This window comes from Falco peregrinus, chromosome 9 (genome assembly GCF_023634155.1).
Source record: "Falco peregrinus isolate bFalPer1 chromosome 9, bFalPer1.pri, whole genome shotgun sequence".
Taxonomy (NCBI): domain Eukaryota; kingdom Metazoa; phylum Chordata; class Aves; order Falconiformes; family Falconidae; genus Falco; species Falco peregrinus.
Window position 1 is genome coordinate 38,844,119 of NC_073729.1, and position 24,142 is coordinate 38,868,260.

Sequence of the window (24,142 nt, forward strand, 5' to 3'; positions counted from 1 at the left end):
GCTATTTTGAACCTAATTGTAATTTAATAAATTACAAACTAATATTTGAAATTAAATCAACGTTGACCTATCAGTTTGTTCACTTATTTCTCAGAAAAGTGAAGAATATATATATATATATATATGTATAGTAGAGGCATGCACAGGCCTTTCTTTGAGCTTGGTGGTTGTGATTAAGGGGGGATATTAGTGATGCGTAAGTTAAAGGTGAATGTTGAACAGTGTAAAAGTGAAGGTAGTGTTTCCCTAGAGTTGGGACTTGGCTCTTGTTCATCGTGGGCAGGGGGGAAGCTACAGTAAATACGATGAAATGACTGAAATTCATGTTAGCATTTTCTGCCTGAAATCACAATCTCATTTATAATTTTTGTGCTTTATTTCAGTGGGGTTTTTTAACTGTCCTAAACTTGTTTTTTTTTAATTAACCATAAACGGTAGCTTCGTGTTCTTAGTTGGTTTCTGTGAGTGTCTTGGAGGTCAGGTTGCCACAGTGCATGCTCAGCTTTTGTACCCATGGGCTGACTTCAGATACAAAACCTGCAAATTCTTGTGATACTGGAGCTTCAGGGTTCATGTGGAGACAGACAACTCTGTGAGTAGAGCTAGGCCATAACTTCCATGCATATTCAGTAGTGCCTTAGGTGCACAATAGTCGATAACCCCTTTGTATAAAGCTTGTAGTCATGTTCAGAGCTTGGAAAGGTGTGTCTGGGCTGGTGGCTGGTCGTGGTTTGGAGTCCCTGGGAGTTCTTGTCCCTGAAATTAAGGCTGTCTGATGGAACATGGACACGCCTTACCAGGATTAATCAAGCTTCCAAAGCAGTTTGGTTAGAAAGGTGTTCTTAATAGTATTCAGTATTCTGATTCTCATTTATCAGTTAGGAGATGCCTTTTGTTTTGTGTCTTATGTCAAATTTTTAAGAACAGTTAATTAACCCCCTTTCCCGCAAAGTTTTGATTCATCCATCAAAATATATGATGACAGATAACTTTAGAACATGGTGTAGAGAATACTGATTTATTATCTGCCTGTAGTAATGCTGGTCTTAAGCATCCCTGCTCCAAATGCCCAGGAATAATAAAATGGTAGAAAAAATTGTAGCCGTTGATATTCCCTGCAGAGCTTCTGGGCTGTGGGATGAGGCTCTGTGGCTCATGGAAGAGCTGGTATGCTGGAAGGAGGCTGTATTTACTAATAATTTTTGTGGACTGTGGTCTTTCTTGTGAAATTCTCGTAATCTCGTCTTAAAATTAAGATGCTCTTTAGTTCATCTAGTGATAAAACCTAGTTTTATGGTTGGGGGTTTTTTTAAGAGCCTTTTGGAGTTCAGGAAAGTAGGATCACATGAGAATTTTTATTTTGATGATCCATTTAGAAAGTGATGCTGATGCTGCCTTGGCACCAGCATCACCTTTATAATATCAAAACCTGAAATGTAACAGGCTGCCCCCTGAAAATTGAGCTAGTAATTAGAGAAAGCATTGCTTCTGATGGTCTGCATATTCAGGGATCACAGCAGAAACTTCCTTCTTGAAGTAGGGTGATAACTGCAAGATGTGGGATTAAACTAAGCAATGGACAAGGAGGGGACTGTGTTAGGTTGTTGGGAAGTGAAAGATTCATTAACTGGGATGGTCTGTTAGATGTGTTGGATATATTTCTTGAATTGTTCGGTAACATAAGGCCAAGATGGTGAAAATTTCAGTTGGTACATACTGCTGGCAGGATCGATGGCATTTGTGTTGTGTTTGTAAGCAGCATGTAAGACAGAAGCTGTAATTAATCTGGTACAAAATAAGCTCATTGGAAATCATCTGTCCTTAAGCACATGTATTAAAGCCTCGAGCTTGAGTTAACCAAGTTCTTAATGTGTGATATTTGGTGTACGCTGAAATACAGCATGTTGGGTATCCTGTAGAGTGATGTGGTTGATGAGAATTTATTAGTGTGATTAGGAACAAATTGCAGGTTTTCTTGTGCTGAATCCTTGCTTATATTCTGTCTTACATGGAGCAGTGAAACCAGGCTGACCCACAAACTGGATACTGCAATAATGCTGACATTTTCTCTCCAGAAAACGTAACTCCTGGCACTACTAAAAATACTGCTGCTGGTGTTTGATGCCATGAAGTTGATAGAGTTTTCCTGTCTTCTGGGTGACTCCATGGGTTCCATGATCTGCCATACTGGGGTGCTCTGAGTCACAGCCTCCATTCTCGTACTGTGCTGCCCTTCGTCCTGTCCTCCCCAGCCTAAAGGGAAAGGGGACCCTCTGGCTTTCAGGCTTACTGCAGTATGGAAGCCTATAAAAACAAATGTTGTAATTCAGTAATTCTCACCTTATGGAGTCCGACACTTGATCTTTAGTCAACTAAATGGTGGCATTCCTACTGCAGAGGTATAAGTACAGAGGAGCTGGTTTATGCTTCAGACACTTATATGTGGCATTTTGGGGAAATGCCCCCCCCCAAAAGACCCTCCAAAGCTCTGAATTGCGACTGTTTGAATCTTTTAGCACTCTTGTTCTGGAGCTTTCTTCAAGCCTAGGTGGACAGTATTTTCTTCTCTATATCTGATTTGCTTTTAAGCTTTGGTTAAGCTGAATCACTGAAGAATATTTATAAATTAATATCAGACTTCTCTGTAGAGTTGGTTTTGTTTATATTGGTGAATGTTCTGTATGAAAGGAAATTGATTTTTTTGTAGAAAATGCGAGAAGTGTTGGAACTTCTGAAATGCTTATATAAAACTTAAGAAGGTAGTTCTTACGAATATGTAACATGGATCTCCTATGTGATTTTCCTAGAATGCAGCATTTTTTTGGTCTTGGTTTGATTATTTAGGACCAACTTCTTTACTGGTGCGCTTCCAGTTCTGTGTAGAACAACTTTGGAAATACAAGATTTATCTTTCCATGTGTATTACAAAACTATTGGACTCTATGATCTTCTGTACAGGGAAGAAGTGGTATGCATAGCAGAAATAATTTTGACTTTTTAAGCTGGACATCAGTTTAGTTGTCTCAGCACTTCTTAAAGCGGACTTAGTCTGGAGCCATTCTGTCTTTTGCTTGAATAACTGGGAGTGACATCTGGTTGAGCAGTGAAAGACTTCTCTGAAGCATGCACTCAGGATCTCACAGACCTCTGTGGATAGTATTTTGCTCTAGCGTTCATAGGGATAACATGGGTGATGTATTATTTTTCCTCAAACTGTCATGTTCTGTCATGTGCAGTTCTAGGCAAAATGTGTAGGTCCTGATGGATCTGAAGCTGAGTGTTGGAAACTCTTCCCTTGCAAAAGGAATGTGCAGAATTCAGCTCAAGGTGAAACATCACAGGTGATGACTCTCAAAAGTGAGACCCCAGTGTTGCGAGAGCTTTGGGTCAGATGTGTGAGGCTACTGTCAATATAAGTTGCAGATCGTGGGGGTATAACATAACATCAGTTACGATTTTACAGGCTGTTTCTAACAACAGAACTTACCCAGTGGCTTTGGTATGTTGCCTTTTCTCTTGAACCCACTACGCTGGGATGCACCCAGTGGCTCTGTTTTATGCATTTTAAATAGTTTGAATTTATTATTACAGTTGGGAGTTTTTCTACTTGGCAAATGGAAATTCTGCTTTAGAATAGTTTTGTGACTTCCAGACCATGCTGTAACTTAATCTGCCAGAGGTGAGTAGATTGGGGAGATTGTGTGTTAAATTGTAGTCCTTGCAAGCTGTTAAGGTTCAGTCTATAACAAATCCTTTATAAATTGAATGTGTTTTCATACCTTTATGGAAAGCAGTTTGCTTTAGTTGCTGGTTTTGCTTTGGAAATAGCCAGTGTCTTCTGTAAACCAGAAGTTCCAAATAATGGATGTCAAGAGTGGTTGTGAGGGAGAGAATAAGAAATCAATGATCTTTAGAGTTTCTGGAACTGTTGGAAAATAGAAAAATTTGAATGTTACATAACAAGTATAAATAATACTTTGTCACAGTAAAGATTAATTGTTGAAGTCTAAGATAAATTTATGTGTATGAATGGATATAAATATAAGTATGCTCTACAAAAACTCAGTGAAACAATGTGAAACTTGGTTTTGAAATGTTGACTCAAATCTGCAAGCTGAGTGAGATTGGTGTTCTTTTGAGTGCATGCCAGGGAAAAAAGGAAGGCTCTTATGAAAATAATAAAGCCCCAAGTTATTTCAGTTTAATTACACAAAACTGTAATCATAGCCTGGGATCAGAGCCTTTGTGCACTGCTTGAGCACAGTAACCACTAAAACCTTTTTCTCATCATGTGTCTTTTACACAGCTCTGGTAAGTGATGAAGCATTACTGCTTGGTTGGTGGTATTCAAAACCATACTTGATGGTGCAGTGGTTGGGAGTAAGCTGGCATGTGTCAGCTTGGAAACTTAAAGTGATGAAATACCAAGAAGATGCTGCAGGGTTGTGTGAAAGCTCAGAACACAGAATCTTAAGAGAAAAGAGAAAGCATTGCAGGCTTCTGCTTAAAGAGAAACAGGATGAGACATTGTATTAGGCATGGGGTTGTTCTAAGTACAGGTGCCAACTGCTGGCATTTTCAAAGCTTGCAGGACTGTCACTCCTGCCGAAGGAAGTGAACAGAGCCTTTGTGGAGAGAGGTGCAGATGAAAGTCAACTGATACATTTCACATAAACAATTACTCTTTTTTTTTTAATAGGAAGAGAAATGCTATAGTAAAATTTCATTTACTATGAAGAATGAAAGTGAAATCCTTTAATTAAAAAAAAATTCCTTTAATTAAAAAAAAAGAATTCTTGCTTTAGGGAGGAAAAGAGTATTTGAGCCAGTGCTCATCATTTCTAAATCCTGTTTAGAAACAGCTGGTAACTGAAGTTGGGCCTAGTTTTCCTAATTGCTGAGAAACTCCTTTTTTTTTTTTTCCATTCAGTTTTTTTGAATGTGTGTGTTTGGAGTGAAAATATTATTAAGCAGCTGATTTTCTTAAGCTTTTCTGATGCAGGCAGGTTTCAAGAGATTCGTGCTTCTCCCACTTACTGCACAAGCAGGGTAACTGGGTTAAGGTGTTTACCTATAGGTTGAGCAGATCTTCAGGCTTTACGGAAATGGATATTGTGTCTTAACAGACCACCTACTCCTTGCTCTTGCTGCTGGGATACCTAGACTAGTCTATGATCAAGAGTTTCTGCTGCTAATATTCAAGGAATTGATTGAAACTGGAGAACATACAGCGTATTTGGAAAGCTGTGAAGTGAAAAAAAACTTTGTGTGGGCTCTTCAAGAATGTCTGTAGGCAGCAATATATAAACAATTGCTGGCTGAGGTTGAACATGATGTTTTCAGATTAAATGTGAATTTTTAAAATCTGAATCTGTTAAGGAGCTATCCCTCTTTTTTCTATAAGGGTTCCATCTATAGTTGTTAAACCTGCTTTCTTGTTATCCCACGAGTTGGTGAGGAGGGAGTACAGCCTGTTAGAAGAACAGTTTCTGCTCTGCTGCTCTACACTGCCAGCCTGGCTGTGACATGCATCAGCTGGTGCCCTTTGATCTCTGGGTGCAGCAGGAGGATGTAGTGGGAAAGGGTCCTTTGTGGTTTGTAACTTGCCAGGAGTTCAGAATACCTGGGCTGTGTTTAAAGGGAAGTTCTATGCCATTACTAAATCCAAAACAGTAGGGTGAGACACCCTTCAGGGTATTAGTGTATTGAAAGATAAATCCTTGAAACAGTTGAGTATTACCATGATTTCATTGTTACTGATCTGGAGAAGAGATTTTGATAGTAGATGGGAGGTCCTCAGGTTTGAGGACTTGGGTCATTTCACTTCCTGGCTTTGTTGTGTGGTTTAACAGTTCCAATCTCAAACTTTTAACTTTTCCTTATTTATTGCATGTTACAAAGACACCAATATGTACAGACTTGTCCTGCCTGCAGCTTGAGACCTGTAGTAATGGTTTCCTCCCAGAAAGGGATTGCTGCTCGTTGGGGATGCTAAAGCTTACAAGGAGCAGTTTATTTGAGGTTAACTTTACTCTTCCTGGTCCTGTGTTCTATTGGGGAGGAAAGGTGGCTCCTGGTTCTGTCTCTTCTTGGTACAGAAGTCCCTGTTGCAGTAGAGAAAAACAGAAGTGTTGGCACAGGAGCCAAGGCTGGCTGTCCTGGTCTCTTCTGTCTTGTCGTACAAATGTGAATGGTTGTCTGTAGAACTGCAGATCGTGCAGATGAGAGACTGATGTAAGCTGGTCTGGTAGAATACTATGTGTAGGTAAAGGAAAAAACCTGATACCTGTGACTTGTGATTTTAGGAGAAATGTATGTATTAAAGGCAGTGGTTTCTTCTGGGGTTGAAGGCAACTTGAAGCTGAAGATGGATGGCTCTAACTCGTAGTTTGAACAGTTGACCTGACTACTTCAAACTTGCATCTTTGAAAGTGCTGGCATTAAAGCAGATTATGATGACGACCTTGGTAGAAAGCTGACCTATGATCCTCTTTGCCTAAAGCTTTGCTAATTATTGCTGAGCACCGGTTTTGCCCTGCCACCATCACTGGAGTATCTGAGTGCCATGCAGTAGCTTATTAAGTGACATCGTTAACGTCTGTCTGGGATAGATTGCACTGGGAGGTCTAAGGGACTAAATGTTGTCTAATAAAAGCTCATCTCTTCACTGAGATAAGTGTTTACACCCTGTAAGTATAAGAAAGCAGTGTAGCTACTTGGATACTGGAAAGACCAAACAATTGCTTCCCTGCTTTCTGAGCTCCTGAGAGAGCTTCTCCATCAAATAGCCATGTTTAAAGTAGTTGTTGGAGCTCTGCAGCTGTCCAGTCTCTCGAGCGTTCTGATACCTGGAGGCTTATCTTCTAAATTCAATTCTGAGCATTGTAGCTGTTCCTGGAACAGAAGTGTCTGCACCTTGGTGTCCAACAAAGCTTAGCTGTCCCCTTGTGACAGGCTCGCTACCGTTTTTTCCTGAAGGCAGCACCGCAGCTGCCGGGCTCGGTAGCTGCCGTGGGCGATCGTGTCAGGCTGGCGGGGAGGGAGGTCTTGCAGGCTGGGGCGCTTCTGCAGTTCTTGCGCCGCGTCGGGAGCACCTGCCGGGCACGGGCGGCCCACGGGCTGTAAGGCCGCCGTTCCCCGCGGCGGCGGCGCGGGCAGGCCTTGCGCGCCAGCCCTGCCGTCACCGGCCGCTGCCCCGGCGAAGCGACGATACGCGACAGCGTTTAAAAGCCCGTTTCCCGCCGGGGAGCGCAGGGCGGCAGCGAGACGCGCCCGGCGGAGGGAAGGGCCCTTCGCCCCGGCCCTGGGGAACCGGCGCCGCTGGGAGCTGCGGGCAGAGCCCGAGGCAGAGGCGGGCGTGAGAGGCGGGGAGCGGCGCCGGGCCCATGGCGGCGGCGCGCAGGCCGCGCGCCCGCGCGGTGGCGAGCGGGCCGCGGGGCCGAGCCTCCCGCCGCCCCGGCGCTGCGGGCGCGCTGCGAGGCGCCCCGGCCCCGCCCCCCCGTGCCTCCGCCAGCACCTGTGGGGCGGGAGCGGCGATGGGCGGCGGGTGACACTGTGCTCTGCCCGCAGATGGCCGGGTGCGTGTCCAGGGTGGAGCTGTCGGTGTCTTGCCGGAGCCTCCTCGACAGGGACCTGGGCTCCAGGTCGGATCCCCCTCTGCGTCTTGCTGCAGGAGGTGGGTGGAGGCCTATGGGTTGAGGTAAGGCGGATGTCGGCCCCGCTTTGCCCTCGGGTGCCAACACGCTGGGTTTTTGCCCTTTCTGTCCCGCGGCTTTCCCAGCAGGTGTGCGATACATCAAATCCAGGCTTGCATTCAGCAAGCAGTGTCCATGCTCATAAACTCTAGGGTTTGACGTTTATTGGTGTTGTTGCTTACACGTTTGCTCAGAGCTGTGTTGAGATGTTTGTTTGCCTCCCTGGTGTGATACGGCCTGTCCACTTCCCTGTACCCCAGAGCACGTGCTCCAGCATACAGCGCTTCACCAGCCTCTTTTCCCTTAACTCCCAGAATGTTCCCTGTGGTGCCTTTTGCTGCCCAGTGCAACTCCCTTTCCCGGCAAGTTGTGGCTCGGCCGGGCGGCAGTGGCTGGGTTCATGGGTGAGCTGGGGGCAGGGGCTGTGGGTGAGAAGCTGAGTGCGAGGGCAGCCCCTCTTGCTCACCACCAGTGGCTTTGCTTCTGTGTTTGCACAGCTAGATCGCACAGAGAGGATCCAGAACAGCCAAAACCCGGATTTCTGCAAGAACCTCGTTGTGGACTGCTACTTTGAGAAAGTGCAGAAGCTGAAATTCGGAGTGTATGATACTGATAACAAGTGCTTTGATTTAAGTGACGATGACTACCTGGGAGGGATCGAGTTCACCCTGGGACAGGTATGTGTAGAGGCATGTTAAGTGATGTACAAAGTCGTAGCAAGTGTTGGGATTATTATGAAAAATGGGGTGAAAGGTTGCTTTATCAAATCCTTTAACACATTCAAATTTGAAAACATCAAATAGGTTAGCTTGCGTTAATTACAGAAATAATTGTCAGTCACAAAGGGAAGGTTAATGGTGTCCATGGTTTGCAATTAGTTTTTTAAGTTAGGAAGCACTTGTAAAACTGAAAGTAGTACAGGAGTAAGGAAGGCATGGTGTGCAGGGAGCCCTGATGGAGTTTCCTTTCCGCAAAGTGATCATCAGACAATAAATTTAGGGAAATAAAGCTATACAAGATTCTGTATTCATTTCTTCGGGAAGAGTTTGTATAGCTAGGTATGAGAGGAAAAGTGGGGTTCATGTTACTAAAGAAAGACTTGATAGTAGGTTTCTGTTGTTTATTAGCGTTTTTTGGCTACTTATAATGAAAATGCCTATTGCGTCTTGTTTGGGGGTAGCAAAACCAAGAGGGTAAAGTTAAGTTTGGAGACACAATAGTGGGTACTGTTTTGTAGATAGTGAGAGAAGATAATTTTCAGCTATTAGGGAGCACAGACTCTGATGGCAGTTGCTGTTGGAAATGTATTTAAATATTTTTAAATCTCTTAAGAAAGCTTGAAAATTTTGCTCCTGAGGAGTAGTTCTTTATTCTTATTTATATATTACCTATCTTTTAATCTTAGGTTGTTTCCAGCTCTGTGTTTACTTGGCCGCTGGAATTGAAGCAGGGGAAGCCAGCTGGAAAGGGGACTGTTACGGTAAATAAGGTTTTTGTGTGGAAAAAATGGTTTCTCATTTTTCATATGTTGTCTGGGACCAAGTAACATTTCTGGTTTTCTGTCAGTGTATCTTCAGATGCTATATTTCTACAAGAAAAGTTAGGTGTTTGTAACCACAGTTTTTTTCATGAACAGTGAACTCTGTGGGGTTTCCTGTTTAACTCCTCTCCACCCCCCCACCCCCAGTTTCTGTGGTACAGATTTCAGCAGAGGAGATCAAAGATACCAGGGTTGTGCACTTGGAAATGGAAGGCCAAAACTTGGACAAAAAGGTACTAATCTTTTTTTTTTTAAATTCTATTGCATGCTTCTGCAATATTTTTTTTTTTAAACTCGATTGCATGCTTCTGCAATATTTACAGTTAGTACCTTTTGGCCAGGAATCTCTGTTATTTGCGGATGTTTAACTAAGCTAGGTAATCCATGTATGAAGAAGGGCTCTCTGTGTTTCATTGCTTACAATGGAGTAAACTGGAGACATAATTTCATGTTGAAAACCACAATGTCAAATCAGAAACTCAACTGCCATGTTTAGGTTTTAGGAGATTATTTTGGCTTTGGAATACTCTGTATATTAATACAGTTCAGTTATATATTTTCCTCCAATGAATATTGTAGCTGTGAACTGAGCTTTCTGTAATGTTACTAAGGAAGAAAAGGTGAATGTTTAGGTATGCTGCCTTGACGTTATTTTAAGCCAAAGACCAATCCAGGGCTTTAATGACACCACTGCTCAGTCAGCAAAATGACGTGATTTGTAGTGACCAAAATGGTCTGAGGAGGCGGTCTTGGAATCGGAGGTAATAAACTCTGATGACTTAGAAAGTGCAGCAGTTTAAAAGAGAAAAGTAAAATAGAGGAAAACAAATGCACAGTTTGTTTGACTTCGTTGTTTGAAGTATTTATTGTGTACTGATTAACCAGCTCTTCTCTCATCTGAGTAAAATATAGGTAGCTGATTACTTCTGTTGGGTTTTTGTTTGCAGGATTTCTTAGGTAAATCAGATCCGTTTTTGGAGTTTTACAAGCAGAGTGATGCTGGAATGTGGTAGCTGGTGTACAGATCAGAGGTAGTATTTCTATGCTGATGTCTTTCTTGAGTAGATCAGACGGCTTATTCCTTAAAAAAGCGGGAGTCCTGCTCCTGCTCACACTTTGCACTGGTTTTGCAGTAGAAGTTGTCTTGTGTCCTAAAAAATGGATTCTGCTCACCATCCTGGCAGCAGATTGTTTATTTGCTACCTGGTGACTGGATTACACTGGCTCGGTGAAGAGTCTGGCCATGCAACAAGTGAGAACAGGGCAGGAGTCTCCTTTCTCCCTTTCAGTGGTGATGAGCTGTTAGATTGGCTTAGCTTGGCTCTAAAATCTAACTTGAACTTAAGTCTAAAATCTACCCTGAACTTAAAAGCTTTTATTTCTTACAGAGCTTTTGCTTGGCTGTCTATGCATGTCAGGGTTGAACTGACTGAGGCTGTTCTTAGATAGCTGTACAGAACCCTTGTGTTATGTTTCTTAGTGTCTTGCACACTGCATCCCTTGCATGATGTTGTGCTTGTATGTGTAATTTTTTTAAGGTGATTAAGAACAACTTAAATACATGCTGGAGGAAATTCAGTGTTCCCTTGCAGATGTTCTGTGGCGGAGATTTTAATAAACCTATCAAGGTACAGCCTTCAGAAATTCTCTTTGTTGTTACAAGTAATTCAATCTCTGTTGCTGTTAAAACTATGAGTTATCAGGTTGTCTGGTCACATTTAAATTTTTAGATTGCCTTTCTAGAATAGTAGTGTGGCAGATAAATGATTATATGTCTATTGAAGTCTGTATTAAAACATTATGAACTGTCAAATTGAGAAGTCAGGAAATGCAGAAGTGACATACTTTCTAATGATTAGTCATAAGAAGAGTAATAATTGGTTTGGTGTTTGTTTTTTCTTTTTTTCACTATTCTGGCCAGGGTTTCAGATTGGCTTTTGGTGGTGGTTGGGTTTTTTTTTTTTCCTTTGTTTGGGTTTTTTTTGTTTGTTTGGTGTTTTTTTTGTGTGGTTTGTGTTTTTTTGGTTGTGTTTTTTTGTTTTATTTTGTGGTTTTGTTGTGTTTTGTTGTTTTTTTTTTTTAATTATGGCTTTCTAGCACTGTTTCTAAATTACCAGAGAAGTTAATCTATGTTGTACGAGCTTGAGTGCCTTAGGATACTGACAAAGAGAGGACGTTAATGCATCTGTCAGTTTCATCCATTCAGGAGACTGGCGGGCTTGTCCCAAGTCTTTTCCAATCTATTAATGTTTTTGAGTCAGAACTGCGATTCCTTGTGGTCCTGCGTGCAGTGACTAATTCTCTCTGGTCCTGGCTTAATGGAGGTGGTAGCAGAACAATTACATCTTTTAATAAGTTTATAGAAAAGAAAAACTGATAGCAAATTAATTTCTGTTCTAAGAAATGCATTGATAATGTAAACACATTTAAATGTATAGATAGTTCTATGTGATTGTAGCCTCTTTCTGCCTATCCAACTCCTAAATGCCTTCCATTTGCAGAATTTTCCTGCCTCATCCTGTCTGTGAAGAAATCTCATGCTGGAAGTTTGATCTGAAAGGTTTAGCAAAAAGCATGTGTGCTAATGTGTTTTTGTGCAGCATGATGGGTTTGAAAACTACTGAGATTGTTAACCTCAGTAATACTAAATTTATAAAATAAATACAATATAAAAATAGTAAAAAAAAAGTAAAAGTAAACCTATAAATAGGTGTTCAGGTCTACTGCACTTGTTGATGCATAGCAGTGTTTTAAGTAGTGTTCGTGAGCTTTTCTTGTTGGGGAATTAACAGTCTCAGGTCAGAAAGAAGTCCTCTTGGTCCAAGTGAGCAGCAAACCTCGAAAGAAGAAGGCAAAAGGATGCATATTATTATTTGTCAAAACTGACATGAGATGGCATGTTTTACACATTCTGTTACATGAGGCTGCATTTGCTATAGTCCAAAAAGATTAGTGTGGTAGTGGTTGGTGGATTTTTTTTTTTTGGGGGGGGGGGGAGGATTTTTTCCCTGTTTGGTTTGTTTTGAGGGGTTGGTTTGTTTTTCAGAAGCTTTCTGTCCTTTGGAATTAGTTTTGTAATGGCCTGCTTCTAAAAAGATAGATTTTTGCTGTTAGTTTGTTTCAGCCAAAATTCTCAATGCATGTGCAAATAATCTATTAAATTTCACAACACAGCTGTGAAAAAAGGATTATACTGTTCTTGTATTTAACAAGTTAGGGAAGTCAGAAAGGGGAATCCAGGCTCACAGGAGGAGTTTCACTAGCAGCACTAAAGAATATAATATTACTCTGGTGTTTCATTTTTCATATGGCATTTGCTGCTTTGAACCTCTGGTTTGAGGTTTCCAAAAATTTACATAGGAACAATTACATGAAATAACAGTCTTCAGTGAAGGGAGAACTTGTACTGCAGCACAGTAGAAACAGCCATTTTGATGCATCCCCTAAATATCAGTTTTGCCAGCTATGTGTGAGGATTGTGTACTGAATATATGTGTGAACATCAATCTTTGGTTCAAATTAATGATGCTACTAACAATGGTAATTCTTTATTCATTGTGATGCAGAGTGATGTTCTCCTTGTTATGTGTTAAGAGCAGCTTTGATTTGTGACACAGCCTAATCTTCTTGACAGTTTCATTAACAGTAGGGGCAAATGAAAGTAGCATATCTCCACCATAGTTATCTAAATGGAAATAGCAAATGTGAAATTTGCGGGTGTTGGTACTGAGACTAAAGCTGCCAGTTCAAGTGCTTGATGGCATATATGTAAAGGCACATCCATTTTCTGTGAGGAAGCTCCTCCTGTAGATGAAAGGGGCATTTTACCTGCTGACTGTATTCCAAGGCTTATAGTGTATATTGGATAGTTCATTTACGAAGGATTAATTAATCATTAAATAACTATATACAGTGTCCAGCAGTATTGCTAGGATTTTGTTTGAAGCAGCACCACTCTTTGGGCTGTGTACAGTGATTCTCGGCCAGTTTTAGAAAACCTTTGCAAAAAGAGGTTTGTTTTAAGGCATATCCTGCTGTGAACTAGTAACTAAACTGGTCCTAAATACAGTTTTATTGGAGTGGCTGAGAGGGGGAATGGGAGCAAGTGGGGTGGGGAGAAGAGGTGCATGGAGGCAGCAGCTGCTGAATTCTCTGCAGCTCTCAGGTGTATTGTGCAAAGCAGACCCTGCACCAGGAGGTTGCACCCTGGGTTCAGCATGAGAGCCTCCTTCGTTTTCCTCCCTCACACAATCCAGGTGCTTCTGAGTGATGTTGAAATGTCGGAATTGTTGAGAGAGGTGGGGTGGAGTTCAGGCGGGAAGGTGAGAGTTGCTTCATGTTGGAGCGTGCAGAAGAGATGAATGGAAAGGTAGTGGCTTGGGATGGATAAAGAGGGAGAAGTGGGGCACAGAATCTAAGGTGATCTTGTTTTCCCGTTAAGAGACTGAAGGATGACGTGGTGCTTCCCATTTAGGTGGCTGGATTAGGCCATAATCCACCGGACTTTTTGTACAGGTTTCCCACTGATACCTATGGAATATCCCTGATGAATCAAAGTAGTCCTAAAAGAACACTGTCTCAAATTCAGGTATCTGGCTATTGAATTAGACATCCTTACTCAGGTGTTACCCGTGGGTTCATCTTGTCCCTTTGTCCTGAGGAAAAAGCTGTCACTGTGGTTTATACTGGATTAACATCAGTTTATTGATTGCTAAAGGCAGATCATGGAAAAAGAGAGCCTTTGAATCTGTGTAGAATGTGAATTTCAGCAGGGGAGAAAGCAGCTGTTTACAACTGTTTCTTGGTTGACTGCTTCTGGAATTGTGTTCTACAGTTGTGTGTATCTTGCATGTTATAAATGCTCTGTATAGTTGATTTTGTGGGGATCTATTGATAATATAAGCCTTATTGTGTTTGCTCGAAGGCATAGCTGTTAGCATATTTTGTATTTTTAAATGCATTGCTCTCTTGCATTATCTGTTTCTGAAGCTTTCATGCTGATTTAAACGTGACTGGTTATTAATTGTCTCTAATCTGATTGGTATAAGATGCAGAAAAAGACTTAGTGCTCTGTGGAATTTGCCATTACTTTGTAAAGCGATGATATTGCTGGGCAGAAGAAAAGAGTATGTTCGAAAAGTGCTTAGATAACAAATTTTTAATTGCTTGTTCCCATTACCCCAGCTGCATATCTTGTCATGAATGACCTTGCATTTATACATCTAGGCTGTGAAGTGTTGGGGGTTTCTTTTGTTTCGTTTATGTTTAAACTGCGGAAGGCTTTTAATTATAACTTTCACTGTGCGTGCTTATGGGTATGCAGTGGGTGAGCAATTCAACATCTCCCTTTTTGAGCAGTTCGCTCAGAGTGTCTCTTACTATCAGGTTTCAGTTAGTGATATGGATGACGCCACTGGTTCAGATGTGATAGGGGAGTTCACTAGCATTGCTGCAAAGCTGTCAGAAATGGGAGATCATGTGGTGAGCAGCTGCCATTCTCCCTAATGCAGTACACTTTGCCCATTGCTTGCTCTCTTCCCTTTCAGGTATGGTGTGCAGATTATGACAGTGATGGGTCACATGACTCAGTAGGCAGTTTTGAAACTAACCTGACTCAGCTAAACAAAGCCAGTGATGACTCTCCGATGAGCTTTCTCAATCCCCCACTAACTCAGTCCATAAGTCAGTCTTTCAGAAATCCTTTTTAATATGGACCTCAGAGATATATTTTCAGTTGTTGCCTCCAAAAGTGAATTTTTCTGTGTGTATCTTTGTATTACTAAGCTAACATCTGGGAAAAATAAAACCTGGTGTGGGAATTATTTGCCTCGGTACTGTTACTATTCCTTTTCCTAAAGACATCCTTGAGCCCATTTTCTGCTGGCCACCAGCCACTTTGGCCAGCAGTTCAGCTTGCTTTTGCCTCTGCTGAGTCAAGTGGAAATAAAAGGGCTTGTTCATGTTTTAACAGGTGAGCCCAGAGGTAGGGCTTGTCTCAGATAACATTTGTGCTTGAGCTGGTCACCCTTTCTTGGTTGCCTTTCTAGCTGACAGAGAGAAGCAGCTCTTCCAGGGGCACTCTTCTTACCTTGTCTTGGGCATCCAGTTTAGACTAAGTTGAATCACTTGCTGGTCATGCCAGTTTCTCTCTTGTCTGCACCTGAACTCTCATTGTGGAAGTGTCTCATCAGAATTCACAGATGAATTCCCACACAGCAGATAGCCTAGGACTGCTTCCAGTTGCCTGCCAGCTTGACTTCTGTGGTTGTAATCCTGAAGTTTGTGGAAGATTCTTGGCTCTTTCCCTAGCTTACATGAAATCAAAACTAATTGAAGTGAAACACTGCCATTGGGAGCCTGTGAATTTAGGCTATCCCATGCTGAGGTTTTGCCTCGTCTTCTGTTTGAGTGCATTCCTTTCCCTTAACGGAAAAAGAACCTGATTATGTTAAGAGGAGTGATCTTATTTGTGATCAACTTTTTTTCCCTCTGATAAAATTGACACTGTTTCATAGTTGCATATAGAGTAACAGTTACGTTGCTGAGGAGAATGATTTTCTGAGGCCTTTCCTTGTGTTCTGCCCAGTGCTAGTAGCAAAAGCATAGTGTTTAACTTGTCAGATAGCAGCCAAAGTAGTTGCAGACCTTTTTAATACTAAATTTCAGAATTGTGCTCAGTATTTGTGTAACTGTGTGATGTGTGACACTCTTCTGTTTCAGTAATATGCCCTGTCGTAAATGCAGATATTTGGGAATGTGCTTCTTGCATTCTTGCTTTCTGTAGGTGGAATTTGAATGCATTAATCCTGAGAAAAACAGAAAGAAAAAGAGCTACAAAAACTCTGACATTATTAGGATAAAATCTTGCAAGGTAGGAAGATTTTTGTTGATTTTTTCTTTCTCTTTTATTTTCTGATTGTAATGAAATCTGTTCTTGTGGGGAGGAGGTGTAACACTCTGTTCCTCTGGATTGAGGCACAATATTAGTTTCTTGACTACATCATGGGAGGCTACCAGATTAACTTTACAGTGGGTTGTTTCCCCACTGTACCTCTTGGTGTGACAGGTGGCAGGAGCAATGAAGTTGTGATTAGTACTTTTATTTGCAGTGATGAAGACTGCAAAACCCAAATGATGTTATATTTTTACTTTTTGTGATCAAGTAGCAACTTCAGTGGAACTAGGGTTTCCTTAAATTTCTTCTGAGAAATCAGTTCAGTCTATCAGTGGAAAAGATTAGTATTTATTAAACATGCATGTACCCCAGTGGGAAAAGGTACACAGATTTACCTGCCTGCTCCTGTGTAGGACTGCCTGTGTGCCTGGGAGAAGGGGAGCTCTGTGGGCCTTGTCTAACCCTCCGTTTCTGGGTGTGGTTAGTTCTTCTCATTTGCTTATGGTGATGCATCAGTGACTTGCTGTCATTGTGGCTGGTTAGGTGGGCGTGGACTTCACTGGCTCCAACTGAGATCCCAAGTCACCAGATTCTCTTCACTACATCAGCCCAGATGGGATAATGAGTAGCTGAATGCCATCTGGAGTGTGGGAAGTGTAGTCCAAGATTATGACATGTATGTAATGATCTTAACTGATCTAGCCACTGTGTCAAAAATGTGTCACAGCAGGTGTCAGTGATCAGGGTTGATAGCTTGTTTCTGACTTGTAGTGTCTGAGTGACTGAGGTGCTGCCTTTCCTTGGGAAATGCCTGCAGGAGATGCTACTGCTTTCTCCTGCTTCTGTCACTGCCAGGGAGCGCAGTGGCAGCCCTTTGTAATTTTTTGCAATATATGCAAATAATTGGCATATTTGCTTGGTTTGTCTCCCTCCAGGTCTGCCCTTTTATGGCCTTGGGTTACTCTGTAATGCTGCTTTAGCTGGTCACTAATCCCTTGTTACTGACGGTGCATTTCAAACGTGAATGCCCTGTCTGATTCAGTGGGAACGTGTTTGTCTGTTCTGTCCTTTAGCCAGGCTGTGGTTGGGTTGGCTTTTCTTTTGCTACTTTGAAATTTCCTGGGAGTCCTGTGGGGTGCTGCACTGACAGACGTGCTGAAACTGTCAAGCCAAAGCCTGAAACCTTTGGGTGACTGGCCATGGGGAGCTAGATGGTGCATGCATTCTGTATGGCAGGAATTGAACCTTGGTCCGCAACTGCTTTCTGGGAATAAAACAGAGTAGTGAGTTACGAAAAATTGCTTTCTTATTTCTTGTTGTCCTTTCTCTTCAGGGACAAGCTGTTTCCTGCATTTGGGTTTGGAGCTCAGATTCCTTCTAGCTGGCAGGTAGGGCCTTTGCAACGTTGGGCAGTTGCTCTGTCTGTCTGCATTCCCTAACTGTTTGTAATGTCCCCTTTCCTAGGTATCTTATGAGTTCGCTTTGAACTTCAACCCCAGCAACCCTTGTTGTCAGGGTGAGGACACCTCTTTATTAATACTTCACTGTGAGATGGACAGATGTTTGAAGTGTTGTATTTCTTTCATAACTGGTGAAAACTATATGCAGCACCAAGATATGCAGGAAACTGGATTTACTCTCACCTGGATACGGACAAAAATGGATGTGTGTTGATGCAGATTTCTGTGCGGTCTTTATACGCTCCAGTGAAGGGGTCTGGGTTTTAATTTGATTGTTAGTCTGTGCTGGAATTTTTGTTGCTGCAACTTGGTTGCTTCTGGTATGTTATAGGCGGCAGTGGATTCAGGTCAGCAATGTGCCTGTGCTAGTCATGTTTCTAGAGTGACCATCTGCTAAGGCTGTTGGAGACCAGTTACTTCATCAGCAGTGTGTCTATGTACAAATGTAATCTTTTTAAAGGCTTGTCCTTAAAGCTTATTTTCTTTATAGCCATCTCCTTTAGTGGAGATTGTTTCAGACTGGATTGGGTTTGCATGGCAACATTTTGGTGGGGTGCAGGCTACAGGGGTGGCTTCCTTAAGAAGCTGTTAGAAGCTTCGCCTATGTCAGATGGAGCCAATGTCAGCCAGCTCCAAAACAGACCCACTGCTGGCCCAGGCTGAGCCCATCAGTGATGGTGGTAGCACTTTGGAGATAATGCATTTAAGGAGGAGGGGAAAGAAACCCACAACTGTGCAACAGCAATTCCAGCTGGAGAGAGGAGTGGGAATATGAGAGGAGCAGCCCTGCAGACACCAGTGTCGGTGCAGGAGGGAAGGAGATGCTCCAGGTGCCAGAGCAGAGGTTCCCTGGCAGCCAGTGGTGAGGCCCATGGTGAGGCAGGCTGTCCCCCAAAGCCTATGGAGGCCCATGGTGGAGCAGATACCCTCCTGCAGTCTATGGAGGATCCCACACCATAGCAGGTGGATGCCTGAAGGAGGCTGTGACCCTGTGGGAAGCCCAACGCTGGAGCAGGCTCCTGTCAGGACCTGTGGACAGAGGAGCCCATGCGGGAGCAGGTTTGCTGGCAGGACTTCTGACTGCAATGTGGGGCTCATGCTGGAGCTGTTTGTGAAGAACTGCAGCCCATGGGAAGGACTCATTTTGGACAAGTTTGTGGAGGGCTGTCTCCTGTGGGAGGGACCCCACACAGGGGAAGAGTGTGAGGAGTCCTCTCCCTGCAGGAAAAGGAGTGGCAGGGACAATATGTGATGAACTGATCACAACTCCCATTCCCCATCCACCTGCACTGCTGTGGGGGGAAGTAGTAGAGGAATTGGGAGTAAAGCCTGGGAAGAAGGGAGGGGTGGAGGAAGGTCTTTTACGATTTAGGTTTTATGTCTCAGTATCCTACTCTAGTAATAAATCAAACTAATTTTTCCCAGGTCAAGTCTGTTTTGCCTGTGATGATAATTGCTGAGTCATCTCTCTGTCCTTACCTCAACCTATGAGCATTTCATTATATTTTCTCTCCCCTGTCCGGATGAGGAGGGGAGTGATAGTGGCTTTGGTGGGTGCCTGGCATCCAGCCAGGGTCAGCCCACCACACAGCTGTTTTTAATGGCTGCTCTCTAAGCCGGATTATGACCTTTTAGGACTAAAGTATCTGGCCTAAGGCCAACAAAAAATGGAATCCGAGATTCAGTGTGAAAATCCAAGCGTTCCCTCGGACAGTTCATTTTTGTCTGCCTCACTGGGATCTGTGTCTTTGCTCTTTAAATGTCCCTGTGTGGTAGTTCTGAGAGGTATTGCAGTAAAATCTGCATGGTGAACAACACAGGCAGCAGTTGTTGCAAATGAAGCTACATTGATAAAAGCCAGGAATAGGACAATTTAGATGGATCCACAGAATAATATGCATCATTTAAAATCAACTTTTAAAAATATGTTGTTTAGTTAACCTGAGGAAAACTTCTTACCTAGGAAAAATCTTAGTGATTGCTATTTCTGTTACAGAAATGTTTGAATCCTGAAACAGGGATCATTGTCTAACTTGCATACAAGGAAAATGAAAAGTTACTGTTCCAGAGAACTTCTGACCTTGTTGTCTAGTGAGACTATAGGCAATTAAACTAGGCAAATTGGATGCAAGGTAGAAAGGACAAGGTAAACATAGTGATCAGTGCCTTCACTGGATCACTTTTCCCACAACTTCCATGAGTTCTGTGATGTTAGATGCCCAAAGTGATATGAAGGATGTAGAATGGGGGAGAAATCTGCAAATCCTGTCTCTGCGGCTGTCCACTGGTTCCGGCCTTGTGCTTTGTGTATTTGCTGTTATCCTGCTGCTTATTTGCCCTTCAGGCATTTACAGCTGTGTGAGAGTTGTTATCCTTTTGCCATACTATTTAGTAGTACTTACAAAATAATTACTGCAGAAGTTGTGAAGCTCTTCTGGCAGCTTGCCTTTTTTGTGTTACAGGGATCCAAGGAATAGTGGGTGCCTACCACCAGATCCTGCCTCAGATTCGACTCTATGGGCCAACCAATTTCTCTCCTATTATAAACCTCGTGGCAAGGTTTGCAGCGCGCTGGGCACAACAGGGAACTCCTTCAGTGAGTGCACGCCCTTTCCTGTGGATCTGCGTTGGGCTGATTCTGTTTTTCTGTGTTCACGGTGGGATAGAATGGAATGGTAAAGTGGTGTTGTCGTCCTTCCTTAGGATCCCAAGTTTGGTCTTCTCTTACCAACCTACAGAGAGGGTATTGGTACTGTCTTGGTACATATTGGTATGAACCTGTATGATAGACATTTGACTCTAGTTTACATTGCTCAAGTGCTGTTTATTTCTCTTTTTCACAGTTTGCTAGCGTTGCACTTAACTATTGAAGTATACAGAGGTGCTGTGTTGGCTTTGAGACCAGTTGGACTCTGTCAGCAATTGCCTCTAACCAATCTTGCCAAGCTCTATCACCTGTAGGGAGTACACACAGTATGGAGGGGCCCTGTGTATTTTATTCCAAACAATTTTGCTTTTAAGAATGTGCACAAAGACTGCTTCCAAGAAAAATACCAGAGGGCCCGACTATCTGTCCCACCATGATGGCATGCAGAATAGGGTTATCTAGAGGACCGGATTAACAAAGGAGTCTGAGAACTGTTAAATCAGTATGCTAACTGTATTGCAGAGAATCTATGCTACCCTACAGTTGTGTTGCATGTCTCATTTGTGTGCTTGCATGGCTGTGGCTGCTGTTAAAATTCAACTTTATAAACTTAATCCTTTTGCTTAAGGACTCTTATTTCCTGATGGATTTAACTGGTTCCTTTCTGACAGACGGATCAGAAAGAATTTGGATGTACCCTCAGATACTTGCTTTATGGCCTAGCTGTGCCAGTATTTTTGGTTCTACTTAGGTTTGTGTGTATGTCAAATAAATTTCCCACACTGTGAGGTGCTTGGTCTAGGGAAATCAGTTTCTTACATTTCTGAGGGTATTTTTCAGCCTTCCCAACACTTGGGGGAATCTTATTTCTCTTTATATGTTAAATATCTCTACCTTTTCTTACAGATTAAAACCTAACTATTTAAATAAAGAACTAGTAATGGGGTACAACCATAGTAACCCTTGTGTTAACTGGGTTTTGGAATTGGAAATTCAGTTTTATTTTAATTGTGCGTGTCTCACTTTCTGTCTTCATTTGAATTCTATAGATAGCTGCTGTAAAACAGTGGTTGCTCATTTCAGAACCAGGTACAAACATTACCCTCTGGAAAAGGAGGGAAATTTTAAACACTTCACTGTGCATATTTGTTGGTGTGAGGTATTTTTTTCTTCTTCTTGAAAAGGTCCTGTATTCTTCCCCTCTTGTTATGTCTAGGGTGTCTTTGTGTCATGACGTTTGTCACTGTATTTTGAGATTTTTAATGCTTACAATGTAAATTACTGATAACTAAAAAAAGACGACTTTTTGAGTTACACTGCAGGGATATTACATACTAGCCTTTTTGAGTTATCAGTGAGTAAAGCAGCACCTTATCAGTGAATTCTGTGTGCAGCTTTGTTGATTTAGTAGTACTTTGCTCATCTCTAGTACTTTCTCCCAATTGATTGTTTTTCATAAATTAAATTTAAGACTACCTTTTTTCTAGTACAGAGGAAATTCTAAGTGCACAATAAAAGGTGCTACGCATATGAGAAATGTGAATAAGCATAAGCTTCTTTAATGTTCTGGTTTTGTCTTATCTGCAGCACCATCTAATTTCTTTCCTGCTCTAAGAAATTGCCCCATTTGCGTTCAGTTATGTGAGCTTTGGTGTTGAATTCCCTAACTGGGTGCTTTCTAATGTTTTTCAGCAATATTTTATCTTGCTGATCATCACAGGTGGAGAGATCACTGACCTGGATCAAACTAGGCAAGCGATTGTTCATGCCTCTAAGCTGCCAATGTCCATCATTATTGTTGGAGTTGGTAAAGCTGATTTCAAAGCAGTGGAGTTCCTTGATGGAGACAATGGTGTCCTGAAGTCTCTGACAGGAGAGCCAGTTGCACAAGACAGTTTGTGTCCAGTTTGTGCCTTTCAGACAGTTAAATGTAAGTTGTCTTTAACTTCAGAAGAGTCCTGATGCCAGTGTATATGCAGCTATTGCATCTAAAAAATAAGCATGGGTCTAGACAAGGCAGCAAGTTGCATGCTCAAATTGCTGTCCCAGTGCTTGATACCAGTGAGAGTTGGGATGTTTGCTTGTGTGTTTGAAACTGTGTGCCTAGTCACAGCTCTTTTGCAGCTTTTTCTTAAAGAGCTCTTGTATCATTGATTTAATATACTGTCTCTTGGCTATTGCAGAGTTAAAGGAGTAGATGAGATGATGTCTTTCCTGGGATACAAAACATTTATTAGGCAAGGAAATGAGATCATATTGTCAGTCTCTGATGTTGAGAGTCCCGTGAGTGATTTAAGCTAAGTCTTCCCTGTTTTTTGAAAGCAGTCCTGTCATTCCGCAGCTCCTCCCTGCTTTCACTGTTGGCTCTAGCATTCATGCACATTGCACAGTGAATTGCGTTGAAGAATGGAGTCAAATGAAAACCCAAAATAAGAGAAATTGCTAGTGGCTAGGTAGTACCCCACCCAGATCAGGGCCATATAAAGGCTGTGTGAGCCTAGGCTTGCAGTGGAAAGGGAGCAGTGCAGGGGTGAGAACAAGTGATTTTCGTCAGCAGTGCTAAACGGCAGCAAAGAACTCTTGCAACAGGGAGTGAGATGAAATGGGGTGGGGGCTGTGCTCTGCGTTCTGCAAGAGTGCTTGTCACTGGGCTGATAAATCCTTTCTCTGCAGTATTTCGGGTTTATTCTCCTTGTTCTTGTGGGCTCCCAGTAAGCACTTTCCCAGATGGTTCTGGCTGAAGTGCCTAAGCAGCTGGTGTCATACTGTAAGTGGCAGGGATGGCCACCTGTGAAATGGTCAGAAATAATGATGAAGTAGATTGCAGCCTGACCCTGGCCACCTGTATCACTGGCATGAAGAAAGCTGTCTGCACCCATGCTCTCCCTTGCACACACTGTCAGTGCTCAGTGCCTCAAGATCGTACCATTCACACTAATTCTTTCACCTGCTTGTGCTCTGTATCTTTGATCTTTCCTGTTCCTAATAGGAAGAACTGTATATAAGGAAAAACCCACAGCTGCTGGCAGTTTGTCACAGAAAAATAGACCTTGCTGGTTTTCCACCTTGCAACAGTGACACATCATACCATGCATCATTGCTTGACACAGCCCATCTGCTGCATGGTATCACAGTGGGCATGTGCACTGGGCTGCTCATGCAATGCTGCTTTGCTGTGCTGAGTTTCGTAGGAGAAGTACTGCAGTCATGTTTGCTGTAATGATACTTACCGTGTGTTCCTTGATATGGTTTGTTTTGTTGGGTTTTTTTCTTTTTCTTCTGTGGGAACAGGGACCCTTCTGTCATGATGGGTACTGAAGTCTGTTGGTCAGATGCCTGCGGTAGTTCCTGTTGTGCCTTCATAAAGTGCCAGTATATTGCTGTATACAGAGGTTTATTTTTAAATTTCAGTGACCATACTTTGCAGTCTTCTTAATCACGTTTTTCTATCAGCAAAAATTTCCTCTGTGATAGTCTCTTGCTTGGAGCCACTGTTGCAGTTTAAGAACACTGCGGTCTGCTTATTAGTGGGGGGGGGATTAATGAGGATTAATTGTTAATTAATCAAGATTGGGATTAATGAGTCACATTAATGTGACTTTCAAAACCCAGCAACAAGGAACATGAAATAAAGATGATTTGAGTTATTTCTTTGTCACAGAAGTTATGAAATGAAAAAGTAACTATCTGTGGAACTCCAAAGAGGTGCTTCCTTGTCCTCAAAAATGTGAAGTGTGTATCACATGGTCTGGGGACTGTAGAACAGGCACATGGTGGTAAAGCACAATTGTTTGGGGAGGTGGCAGGGGATGGTTCATTTCAAAATAGAGATAAAGAAACTTGTGCTTGTCATTGCACTACAAAGCGGTCATCAATTTCAGTTTCGTAAATAAATAATCTGCTTTG

The 24,142-nt window shown here is 42.3% G+C and overlaps 1 protein-coding gene across 1 annotated transcript; it reads left to right on the forward strand.

Moving 5' to 3' along the window:
* The first annotated feature begins 7,569 nt into the window (after positions 1-7,569).
* CPNE1 (copine 1) lies at positions 7,570-24,011 on the forward strand. The gene is given in 18 exon segments (XM_027783104.2): positions 7,570-7,650; positions 7,652-7,699; positions 8,192-8,371; positions 9,100-9,174; positions 9,396-9,467; positions 10,182-10,265; positions 10,773-10,862; positions 14,781-14,880; positions 16,020-16,104; positions 16,203-16,263; positions 16,673-16,745; positions 16,748-16,805; positions 17,463-17,517; positions 17,594-17,645; positions 20,052-20,185; positions 21,929-22,129; positions 22,131-22,166; positions 22,952-24,011. Coding segments are annotated over 18 exon segments (1,590 nt in total). The 3' UTR covers positions 23,057-24,011.
* Positions 24,012-24,142: the final 131 nt, after the last annotated feature.